Genomic DNA, 12654 nt, shown 5'->3' with positions numbered 1-12654 from the left:
AAAGGTTTCTTTCCTAGTTTTTCAGGAATACGAACTTATAGAATGCATGGTGTCATAAAATTATCCCCGCTCGTTCTTCCAAGCTAACAGTAAATACTTTTATACGTCGTCTAGAACAATCAAACTTTCAAAATATTTTTGAAATAGAAACGATTTTTTAGAAATTTTATCCATTCCTCATATAAGAAGAAAAATTATTGCACTTTCTCCTAAATTAGAACACATAGAAAAACGGCAGACCACATTCATTCATAACGAAAATTACTAGACTTAGTCCCCCTCGTTTCCTCCCTCGTGAAACAGTTGATTTTTATTTATTTTTTAATTTAAGCATTACAAAGAGGTTATTCAAAAGAAAATAAAAGGATAATTATGACTGACTAGGACTAAAGTCTTTTTCAAATTGTATTCAAATGATTAATTTATTGACAAAATTTGAAATTTATTAAAATTGCTAAAATCGAAACAGAACAAAAAACTTAGGTAACTGTTTCCAATTGCGTTATTAGAAAAAAAAGAAAATTTAAAAAGGAGAAAAAAAAGCTGAAAAGACAGCAAAACAACTATTGTTTTCTTTTTAAGAATTTTCTTTAAGAAAAAAAAAGAAGATTTGATTACATAAAATATGATAGAGTTTTCTTATGTCTGTCTTATGTCATCAGATTTCGAATAAATTGTTTTGAATTAATTTCAATTGAATGGTACCATTGAAATAAATTTATTTTATGAATATGCTTACATTTATTTAGTGGTTGATTTTGTGAAATGATTTAAAATTTAAATATCACTATACAATATAATTTCTTATATCATTGAAATCTTTAAAATTTTAAATTATAATTTCTGCGCAATTAGATTTTTTTGAACAAGTATTTTAAATTCCTTAAAAGTTCTGTTTTCAAAATCTTTATTAAATATTCTAAATATTGTTAAATCTGTTTTAAGATTGGCTGCCAGCAAAAAAAAAAAAAAAAAAAAAAAAAAAATGCCCACAATATTTAAAATCTTTTAATTTTTAAGTATTAGTTTTTAGACATTAAATTTCATTATTTCTAATAAAAATCACATTTCTTATTTTGAAAAAAAAAAATTTAAGAAGAGAGAAAAATAACTAAGTAGAGGAAGTTTATTTCTTATAATTTTCTGTTTCTACTTTGCATTAGTAACAATATATGTCTCTGCTTAATTATTTACTTACTTAATTATATTTTTTTTATGTGTGGATAAAATTTTTTTCTATTTTTTTCCTTAAATCTATGGGAAACACCCTAAACTAGGGTACGTAGTCGATCAGAGAAGGTATATATGAAATTGAAAATGCATGAAAAATTTGCACTTAATAAATTGAAGTATATATTATTTTCCCCTAATTAAAACAATTAAAATTTAATTAACTCATGTTATTGTTTAAAGAGAGAGAGACTAACAGTTGAATTATTAGACATTATTTACTAAAAGAAACTAATTAAATACAATAGAAAAAGTGTAATAGAAAAAAGACTAGATATCTTTAATTTTATCACCATAGAAAAACCAACAGTACTTAGTTAATATTATATTTATAAATCTGATGAAAATTGCACGACCTTTTGGTGTGACAATGTTTGAATATGAATTTCTCTAACTTTTTTCCCTCCAATATCAGTTTTATCTATATCTTTTTCTTAAGGTGTTCCGTGTTTTTTCCTTATTTTTTACGATGATCGCTAATCTCTCTCTCCCAGAAAAAAAAAATATAGTATAATTTTTTCTTGAATTTAAAAAAAAAACAACAGAAAATGAACTGGTTGAATTTTGTGTATTTTTCTTTGGTGACGTTTACTGTGTGCAATACCTTACAATGCCTTTCCGCAGCTATTGTAATTCCACGAGTAACAATGAAGAAGGAATAGACAAGTATTGAAAGAATTTCTGCCTCTGGTAACTGTGGGTTAGTAGGATAGTTTAGATGCCCTGTGGTGAAGAGGAGTCAAAAAGCTTTGTGAAATTTCTCTATGTAAAGCAAATAGTGGACAACCGTATTGTGTAAATCATTACTCAGAATACTTACAAACATTAGTCTTTCCCTTGCCGCGAAAAAAAAAAAAGAGAAGAAATATTCCTAAGGGAGTACTACCACAGTAATGTAAATTTGAAATAGAACACTGAATGATTTTTATGAAAAAAAAAATGATTACGCATAATTAAGAAAAAGAAAAAAAAAGAAAATATTTATTATTTAAAGTTAGTAAAATATTAACACTAATCATTAGCATTTTGAATAACATTAAAACGAATTGATATCAATGAGGTTGAGAATCAATGAGAAATTAAAGTAGTATTTTGATCGATAAAAACTTGATTTTTGTATGACAAATGAAAGGCTTTCAAACATTTTCGAAAATTTGTTAGGTCGTCTATTTCTAAACATTTTCTGAACAAAAATAAACGAAAAAGATATTGAAAAAAGTAGAAATACTGAAAATTCTTTAGAATAAATTCGTATCTTGAATACATTCGTACATTGAAATAAATTTGTAGACATTAATGTATTGTATTTTCAATATTTTTATGCACCATAAAATATTAAAAGATAATGTCTAAGTTTCTTTATTCTCGATCAATATCGAGTAACATAACGACGCATATCATAATGAAAAATATAAGTTTTAATGTTGTTATACATTTTTAAATTTAAAAAAGTAACTAAAACAAGAAATCAGTCCTTTTTCAATTTCAATCCTTTTTTTTTTCATTTATCGATTTATGCGGCGTATTATTATTTAACAATAAAGCATTGATCTTTATCATTCGAAGACTATTCGAAAGTTTTATGTAAGTGTTCCTGAGGTTTCCTTGTGTACCTGCTCAAAAGCACATTAATTCGTATATGTACGTATAAAACACTACATTTCCTCTGTGTACTAGATATATTGTTTTGAAAAAAAATTCCGCGAAAAACTATGTAATTAAAATTTGATTCCACTTTTTAATAAGAAAAATTAAGTATAAGGTAATTGCTCAAGCATCATAACCTCCAAAGACTTGAGAATAAGAATTGTATTAGGTAATTAAGTTGAAATATCAAACAAATTTCTGTATGCGCTAATTACAAAACGCTTTTTTTTTCTATTACAAAAGTGTTTTTTTTTCCTTCTTTCTTTTATTTATTCATTTTTATTTATTCATTTTTTTTAACCACGGATGTATTTTAACAAGTGTAAAATAAATGTTGATCAATGTTTGACAGAATTAATTGAACAACTTTCTTATTCCTATGAATAGCGAATATTTAATGTGGTTAGAGTGAAGTACAGTTTCGTCAGTTTAGGCTATTTTGTCAGTAAACTCGACATGGAAATCCAATATGGCAACAGTTTATTTTACGTTTCAGTTAAAAGAAAAATTTTTAAATTCATATATACTTATATTTAGCACGATTTTAACAAGTCAAATTGCCACAAATGAACATAGCCGTTGATTAAATGGTTCTTTTTTTTTTTTTTGCTTCAAAAATAAAATTTCATAATGTGATATGAAAAAAATTATAATTTCGTTTTGAAATTTATAGTGTTAATGCAAAGAAAAATTATTAAACCAAAGAAATTAATATATGTTCCATAATTATTCGAAGTTTGCTTAACGGTTGCACTATGACAAACTCTTGTGGCTAAGAGAAGAGAATTATTAAAGTATAGCAGCTCTTAGGAATTCCCGCGAAGAATAAAAAAACGCTATGTTTTAGTTATAATTGTAATTTGACACAATTATAAATTCTTATTGATTAAATAATTGTAAATACTTTAACATCAATTCTGAAAAACATTTATTTATTTATTTATTTTTTATAAAAAAGGGCTGTGAAGCATTTCGTTATAGCACAGGATACGTCCATTTGTTGATTTAAAACAGTGTCTTTCCGTGAAGTTTGCATTAGAAGATAAAATTTGGTGTTTGGCGCTTTCTCTAAGAGCCATGCCTGCAATTTTTAAAGTTAAGAATAGCAACCTTAGGAGAAAACTTTTCAACAATGCATAGGGAGGGAACTAATTGATGTTAACTGACAATCCTATTTTCTCCCCTCCCCCAATGAACCCCAACAACCGCGAAGCTACCTTCCCCACCTTATATACCTGGAGAGTCACGAAACAACACCTATCCGGAGTTTGCATGTAGATGTTTTTTCGTGACGCTTCGGAAATAAGGGGTTAAAATGCGCGCAATCGCTTAAAGCTTTAAATGTGAAGTCCAAAATGACAAAATGATAAGCATGTTTGCTAAAACTAACGGCAACTTTTTCATGAAAATCGGCATGGTCTCAGAGGGAGCAGATTAAATCTACACTTGAACGAAAGTCAGAGATAGGTAGTTGACCTTTAGTTTGCTCCCTGTTAGCGGTGATTGCTATGCTGATGCAAATTATACTCATGATGAAACATATCAGAGCTGCATCGGTATCGGGCTAACCATCACAGGTTTTTGTTGTTCTTATAAGTATTTTTCGCAAATACTAATTAATTTCCCTTAAGAGAATTCCTCTTGAAAATCAATTTGACTTTTCTCTTTCAAACAGGTGTTTTATAGATTCAAGGGTAAGAAGTTGAAAATAAAATTTAAGAAAGCTGCATGTCTGCTTCACATAAGAAAAATTTAGAATCAAGCAAAAATTTAAAAACCCCTAAAACTTTTTGTAAGTTATATCTTTACAAACATACTGAAAACATGAAGATCGAATGAAAAATTGAAAAGGAGAAACGTATAAACTTTAACATCATACTCAAATTAACTAAAGTTTCACTTAGCCGGTTCTTCCACTAAGCTCTTCAAGTGAAAGTTAAGTTATTTTTGAAGGATGGGTACTACGCTCAACCGCAGCAATGTTAAGAGTTAGATTATACTTTTAAAAACTTTTTTTGTTGACAAAATGATAACGAATCATTGTCTTACACTGACTTTTATGATTTCTCAGTTGATAAAAAATATGATGAATTTGATACGAGCTCAGCGGAAAAGGAGAAAAATCATGTATGTTATTCAACCGAATTTCATCAAAAAATTGAAGAATGTGCGAAAAAGAATTGTGGACCTGCTTGTTAGTAAGTTTTATTACTTAAATTTTCTAAACATTCAACTTCAACTCAACAGCAAGTTAAAGATTTTTTTCATTCAGATTTCTCTTTACTTTTTTTTAAATTTAAGGCACCTAATCGGCTTCGGCACCTAATTGCAAATAATCGAACAAACAACAAATTTGTTCTCGTAAGTTTGAAGAACTGCAAATAATTTTAATAAACTGTTGTTTTTAAAAAAACTTAATTCTATTAAAAAGCGTCAGTGTTTCCTTGTTAAAATGGGCAACATTAATTTTTTAACTCGCTTAACGCATAAACATTTAATTTTAAATGAAACTGCTCCAACATGCAATTTTTTCCGTGAACCTCTTAAAGTGAAACATTTCTTGACACAGTGTTTAAAATTTAAATTGAAAAGAAGCCAGTACTTTAACTACTACTTTCCAACCTTATTGTATTTACTTGGAGACCCCACCTCATCCTAACTTAATGCTTTACCTTAAAGACATCAGATTTTATAATTTGATTTAGTTCAAATTTTAATAAATTGACCAGTTTTATCGCATTATATTGATTTTAGCCAAATTACTTCAGTTGTTTTGATTGTAACCAAGATACTTCAAACTTAACCTCGTGATAGAATTTGAACTAAGTTACACAGATTTTAGCCTTGTGTTTCAATTTTAAATATGTTATATGACCTTTTAACCTAGTTTTAGGCGCGGTATAGCCAAACTATAGCTCTTGCTCCAAAAATTTACAACACTCACTCAGCAACTAAATTATGATTATTTTATTATTTTTTTGCAGTCAGTAAACTTTAAAAGTACAAAATTAGCACACAGTATGTTTAGATCAACAGTGAATTACTAAGAAAATTTAACCCATATATATATATATATATATATATATATATATATATATATATGGGTGTGTGTGTGTGCTCTCATTTGCTTACGTTCGTGTATCAATTGGTTAACATTGTATATATATATACAGTCTCTGGCCAGGATGCAAGCAATGATCGTAACCATTAATCCTCTTGATGTCTTTAGCCAGCCATTTCGTTCCACAAACACTATAGAACACATCTGGTCTGATATCTGTACAAAATAATCCAAAGATTTATTTAATAGTAGTTTTTCCCCTCTGTTTGCAGTTTAAAAGATGATTTCACACCTGTGCACAATTGCTTTAAATTTAAGCATTCCATAATAGCAAACGAAACCAAGTCATTCTAATATGCTGTCACTTCTTAATCTAGGGAAGTGTAAGAGAGAAAATATAAGCCACTCCCAGTATTTCAGGTTGCTCCAATCGAAAAATCGACAATGCAACAGACTTATTGACACAAACTACCAATTACTCAGGATGTATGCCGGAAAAGATATTCCAAAGTTAAGCAAGTCACTGCGCAAAACAAATTTTTTTATGCCTTTCCACTGATGGACCAACACAATCTGGATGATAACCATCATTAACCATTGCATTTTGATTGTAACCAACATAATTAAACATCACCCCAATGTTGGAATTCGGACTGATTTGTGATGGTCCAACATAAGAATAGCAACTTGTTTTGATGGTTTATTCATGTTGAACCACCAGAAATTTCCATCACAGTTTCTTAGAAATCAAATGTTGGAACGATCATGAACCAGTATCACCCCAATATAGCAATTTGGACTAATTTTTGATGGGCAAATTTTAAAAAAAATTGTTTTGATGGTATATTCCTGATGAACTCACAATAATTCGGATTAAAACATCATGGAAACGTGTTGTTCGAACCATCATGGATTGTTCCTCCATGAGAATCAAACTTCTCTTGATGGTTAACAATCATAGTTTAAAAGTAACATTTTCCATCATGGAAAGATGGAAGTTGGTTGGCATATGAAAATTCATGAATGCATAGTGGAAAATGTAGGATGATGGTGACCATCAAATGATGCCGGACCATCATAAATCCCCCTTAAACCAACATAAACTATCGAAATGTTTTGACGACACCATTAAGAATTTTGACTTGGGTGTAGATTCATTTCCAGCTAAATTAACTTTAGTAAACTAGATAATAAATAAGTAATAAATAATTATTTAAAAAAAATTTTTTTGAATTTTTTCTGGATAAAAGAGTTTTATAATTGTGTTCAAAAAGTTTTTAATTCTCTTCATTGGCTGTGGAGATCCTGCTTATTTTGACTGAAGAATTTTTACTGAATATTACATAATCTGGATACACCCATATATATTACCACCCTAGAAAAAAAGTTCATCAGGTTGTTACCTTTTTTTCCATTTATTTATTTTGCTTATGCTTATTGTGATTGTGAATGGTCTTAGAAATTAAATATTTTAGTATTTTCTCTCGTCTTCCAGTTTCTAGGAAACAATCTAAAATGTAGCAGACTAAACATTTGAAAAATATTTATTTTTTAAAATTAAATTATAGGAACTTGGTTTTAAATTTCTTTCTTTATTTATTTTATTTTGTATTGTATATTTTTTGTTTTGCTCGATCCTTAGAGTTTGTAAATTTATATGATTGTGCTTGCTTCATTTTTAGCGAAGAATCCTACCAAGTGATTAAAGATATTGATGATGTGCAAAACGAGGCAAGTTCGTGTTTTTATTGCTAAATTTGATTTTATCTTAAACCAACTAATACAATGTTTTAAATCGTTTTATAAACATTAACATAATTAAATGATTAATTAGTTTTTTTTTGGAAATTGCAGTAACTGTTGCTAGTTACAGTAATTGTTCACTATATTATTTGAAACAGAATTACAAAATTACGAATACAAGGTTTTATAAAAAAAAATAATTGGAATTTTCTTTTTATGCATTTTTTAATGTGTACAAAACGCAAAATAAAAAGCGGAACAACCTGAATAACTTTTATTCTTCAAAATATTCAGTACCCTTCCAAATTATTAGGGACACTTAAAATTTCTAAATAATTGTCATTTTTCAAAGTGTCATAATTTTTTCAAAAATGAATCAATTTTCATAAAAATTTCAGGATATCATGTTCAGGGGTCTTCTACTTTCACCTAAAAATTATTAATTTAATTTATCTCAATTTTTTGCAAAAATTTACACATTTGAACAAGGCAATTTTTTTTAAAAAAAGAAATGTCAAGTCTGACAAGTTGCTACTTTGTAACAAATTTTTTTACATAAAAATTATTATTTACACATTAAAGTACAAGTCATTAATTTTAAAACGCGCTAAAGTAAATGACTTTACGATTTTTTGTGACTAAGATATGAGATTTTGAAAATTTTTTGTCATTTATAGTGAAAACGAAATTAATGTGAATTCGAAAATTATTTAGTATTATTTTTTTGCAACTTTCTTATTCGGATTAATTAAGTTTTTTTTATTTAAAACATTATTACAAACAAGAACATTATTTGTAAATTTGCAATAAACTTTTAAAAAACGACTCAAGAAAGTTTACTTTATTATAAAATTCAAAAACATTTTTACAAAAACAAATATAATAAAAAAATCTTAATATTTTGTAACATGTCCTTTTGCTTGTATAACTGCGTTTATTCTTCGCTGCATACTTTTAATACAAGCTCTTGCTTTTGCAATAATATCTGGGCTATTCCAGGTTTCTTTCACCAAAAATACTGCCACATTTTCACTATAAATGGCAAAACTTTTTCAAAATCTCATATCTCGGTCAAAAAAAATCGTAAAGTCATTTACGTTAGCGCGTTTTAAAGTTAATGTCTCGTACTTTAATGTGTAAGTAATAATTTTTATGCAAAAAATTTTGTTACAAAGTAGCAACTTGTCAGACTTGACATTTTTTTTAAAAAAAAAATTTCTTTGTTCAAAAGTGTAAATTTTTGCAAAAAATTGAGATAAATTAAATTAGTAACTTTTAGGTGAAAGAGACGACCTGAACATGATATCCAGAAAATTTTATGAAAATTGATTCATTTTTGAAAAAGTTATGACGCTTTGAAAAATGACAATTTTTTAGAAATTTTAAGTGTCCCTAATAATTTGGAAGGGTACTGTATATAATATATATATATATATATATATATATATATATATATATATATATATATATATATATATATATATATATATATATATATATATATATATATATATATATATATATATATATATATATATATATATATATATATATATATATATATATATATATATATATATATATATATATATATATATATATATATATATATATATATATATATATATATATATATATATATGAATCCAAAGTTTGAGGGTTAGAGCCGCAATCTGAAAAATATGGCCTCTACAGATAAATAAACGGAGGTATCGACAGTTTGAGCTATTATATGATTTTCTTTTCTTCAATTTCGCGATTTTTTTCATTCTTTTGAAATGAATTCTATTTTTAAAACAATTAAAATGCATGTTTCAATAACACGTTTAGAAATATCGGTTCTGCCTGGAACTTAAACGGGTGATTCTCACGAAACATGACAATTCGAACCAGAAAATTTCTTTAAATTTAAAATCTTCAAAATAATCTAAAAAATTTTTTATATACTTCTTTATTTACACTTATTAATATGTTATAGAGAGCAGTGTAGTTTATTGATATTTGCCTGAGAAAAAAAATAAAATAGAAATTCACCAAATCTTGAATGCCAGGAAAATGACATATTACCTTGGAAGTTTAAGAAACAGTCATTTTAAGTTAATAGTAAGTAACTCAACTTAAGCCTTTATGTTAGATGAGCCATAAATTGCTTAAATTAATTCTTTTTATCCACTGTAGAAAGAAACAAAAAAATTTTTGTTTCTGATATGTACAGAATAAAACTGTGTATTATAATCTATCATTAAATAAATAAATAACTTTGATTACATCCAAGCACATTACAATCATACATAAACTTAGTATTAGGTTAATATTTGCTTTCCTTCTTTACAGTATTAGCAGTTAAAAAGAATTTCTGGTAACACTTCAATGTCCTGGCATTTATAAGCCAGGAAAATGACAGCCAGGATAATGACAAATTCGCTATTTTATAGCAAATAACTTTATTTAATGTAATATTTTGGTCTAAGACATTTATATTCTGCAGAAAACAACAGTATTTCTTAAAATAACTCAGATAAATCTATGTAGGTTTTGTTATTAATGATTTCAAGAAGCCAGGAAAATGACAGCATAAAAATCTACTCTCCTTGAAAAAGTTTTTGAAATAGATTTTGAGCCAGAAAATTGGTTCTTTATTCATGCAACAAGATATTTTCAGATAGGAGGGTATCTAATCAATCTATTAACATAAGATTTTTCTTTGTTAATATCTTTTTTGGCTATCTTTTTTGGTTATAAATCACTAAATAAAAGTAGCCAGGAAAATGACCGATTTTCATGGGACAAACAAATTATTGACAGAAATTTTTTTTTTAAACGAAGTTTCAGTAAACAATACCCTCTGCGTATATTCCAGAAATGCTTACATAGGATGAGATAAAAAAATTAGATTTTGAAAAATGTATGGGAAGTTTTGAAGCTAGTTATTATTGGAAATATTGTTTGGGACTTGCCAGGAAAATGACATTTTGATATTCAATTAAATTTTTAAGTATACAAAACAGTCAATGCTAGTGCAAAGCCATTTTCAAATGCTAACATCAATGCTATTTATTAATATTTCCTTAAAAAAAAGTTCTTTTAGTATTATAGTGTTAGATTTTGGAGCAAGGGACAATGAATTTCATGTTTCGTGAGAATCACCCAAATATCGGTACCTTTAATAATTGTACAAAGAAAAGTTGCTGCAGTTTAAATAAGGTATCAAACTGAACCATATTTCTACTCCAGTTGAATCTTGATATTGTGCACTCGTGTAAAAAAAAGTGCGACATTTTAGTTCAATTCAGCAAATAATATGATTATATTATTTGCTAATATGATTATATGATGATAATATGATTTAACGCGTTCCAATGACGTTTTAAGCATTGAGAATAGTTTACTGAGGTCAGAGTGAGTGTAGCAGAATAGTTTACAATAGGCAGTAGTATTAAACTCTTTTATATTTATCCAAATTTTATTCATTTTTTCTGACTTTCAACTTTTAAATGGAATTTTTATTGATGGTAATTCATTTATGGATTGTTTTTTTTTCAGGGCCAATGCAATAAACATTCCAAAGATAACAAGCAGAAGAACAGCAAATCAAACTTAATGTAAGACAGATCAGAAATGTAATATTTAGTGTTTAAAATTAAGAGAATTTGCCTATTTTGTGTATTTTTCTAGGATCTGACTACAAAGCAAAGATTGAGTAGAAAGATTTTTTTAGAAATATTTAATATAGTTCTTTTAAAAAGTATTTTATGTTCGGGTGGATATTCGCCAACTGGTACATTTTTCTGACCATGACTTTATCGAAGATTGCCGTTATTTGATAACAGAACTTGATCGATTTGGAAAAAAATTGAGTCACTATGCTTGCGCGGTAGTTTTACATTCAAATATTAAAAGGAAGAATTTAAAAAAGTGGGATCTTAAAATGAATAATTTCTTAAAGAATAATTTTTCAGAATCTGTAAATAGTTTAAAACTATTAATACCGCTGACAAGTCTGAAAAATGAATCTTGAAATCCAAATAATGTCGTTGAAAACAAACTTATAAAAGTGAGGATTTTTCTTATTACTGTCTCCAACCAGAACATTCTTGAAATCCGCTTTTTATTATCGATATCAATTTATATACCATACATGTTTCATATTTACCATAACTATTTGTATTAACATTTATAATTAAATTAGCTAATAATGCTGAATACAACACCTTTAGAATAACTAATTCAGGAATAAAACTTACTTTCTACAAAAACGCGATATTGGATTTTAAAAACGTGTGAATACGAATTGCGATGTTGGATTTTAAAAACACGAAAAATTTATTATTAATAAAGAAATACTTTTAAACGAGCAGAGCAGCATAAAACGCCATAAAGACCACCGTAGGCCACAGGAATGTAACTATAAACTTGACGCATTGAAAATATATTATTTCAAACAGCTTGTAGAATAAATAATCCCAAGAAACTGAAGCAGGAATATAATCTAGGAAATATATAATGTTAAAAATTTTTATTGCATCAAAAATGGAAAAGTGGTTATGTTTTCAGCTCTAAATCGTAGGTACCCAGTTTCAAGGCTGAGAAATAATCATTCATGTTTGGTTGAGTTTTGAAAATGGGCGCGTATGATCGAATGCTCGACGCAAGTTGACTTTCTCTATCTTTTTAATTTTGGAAACTAATGAAGTTTTCTATGTTATCGAAATAACGCTTGTGAAACTTTTACTCACACAAAAAAAATTCATAGCACGCTAGATCTTAAACATTTTGAATTATTTTTTGACCCCTGGCATTAATTACATCGTTTATTTAATACACAAAAGGAAATTTTTTAAATTTTTTAGGTAAAAATTTTATGAGTCTTTTTTTTCAGTCATAATATAACTGTGATTGTTCATTTGAATGAGATGCCGACTACAACATATTCTTATAGACCGAAATTGGAGGTAAATATTTTTATTGTTAAC

General features: G+C 27.2%; 1 protein-coding gene across 1 annotated transcript in view; it reads left to right on the top strand.

Annotated features, from left to right (window-relative positions):
- Window positions 1–11287, top strand: part of LOC139426278 (uncharacterized) — a 38015-nt gene extending 26728 nt beyond the window's left edge. The window contains exon 5 of the mRNA XM_087152684.1: window positions 11225–11287. Coding sequence (XP_087008810.1) covers window positions 11225–11287 — 63 coding nt within the window. The remainder of the gene's footprint in view (window positions 1–11224) is intronic.
- Window positions 11288–12654: the final 1367 nt, after the last annotated feature.

This window comes from Parasteatoda tepidariorum, chromosome 10, assembly GCF_982258835.1.
Source record: "Parasteatoda tepidariorum strain Cologne lab strain chromosome 10, Ptep-v5.0, whole genome shotgun sequence".
NCBI lineage: Eukaryota > Metazoa > Arthropoda > Arachnida > Araneae > Theridiidae > Parasteatoda > Parasteatoda tepidariorum.
This window is presented reverse-complemented; position numbering and strand designations above follow the sequence as displayed.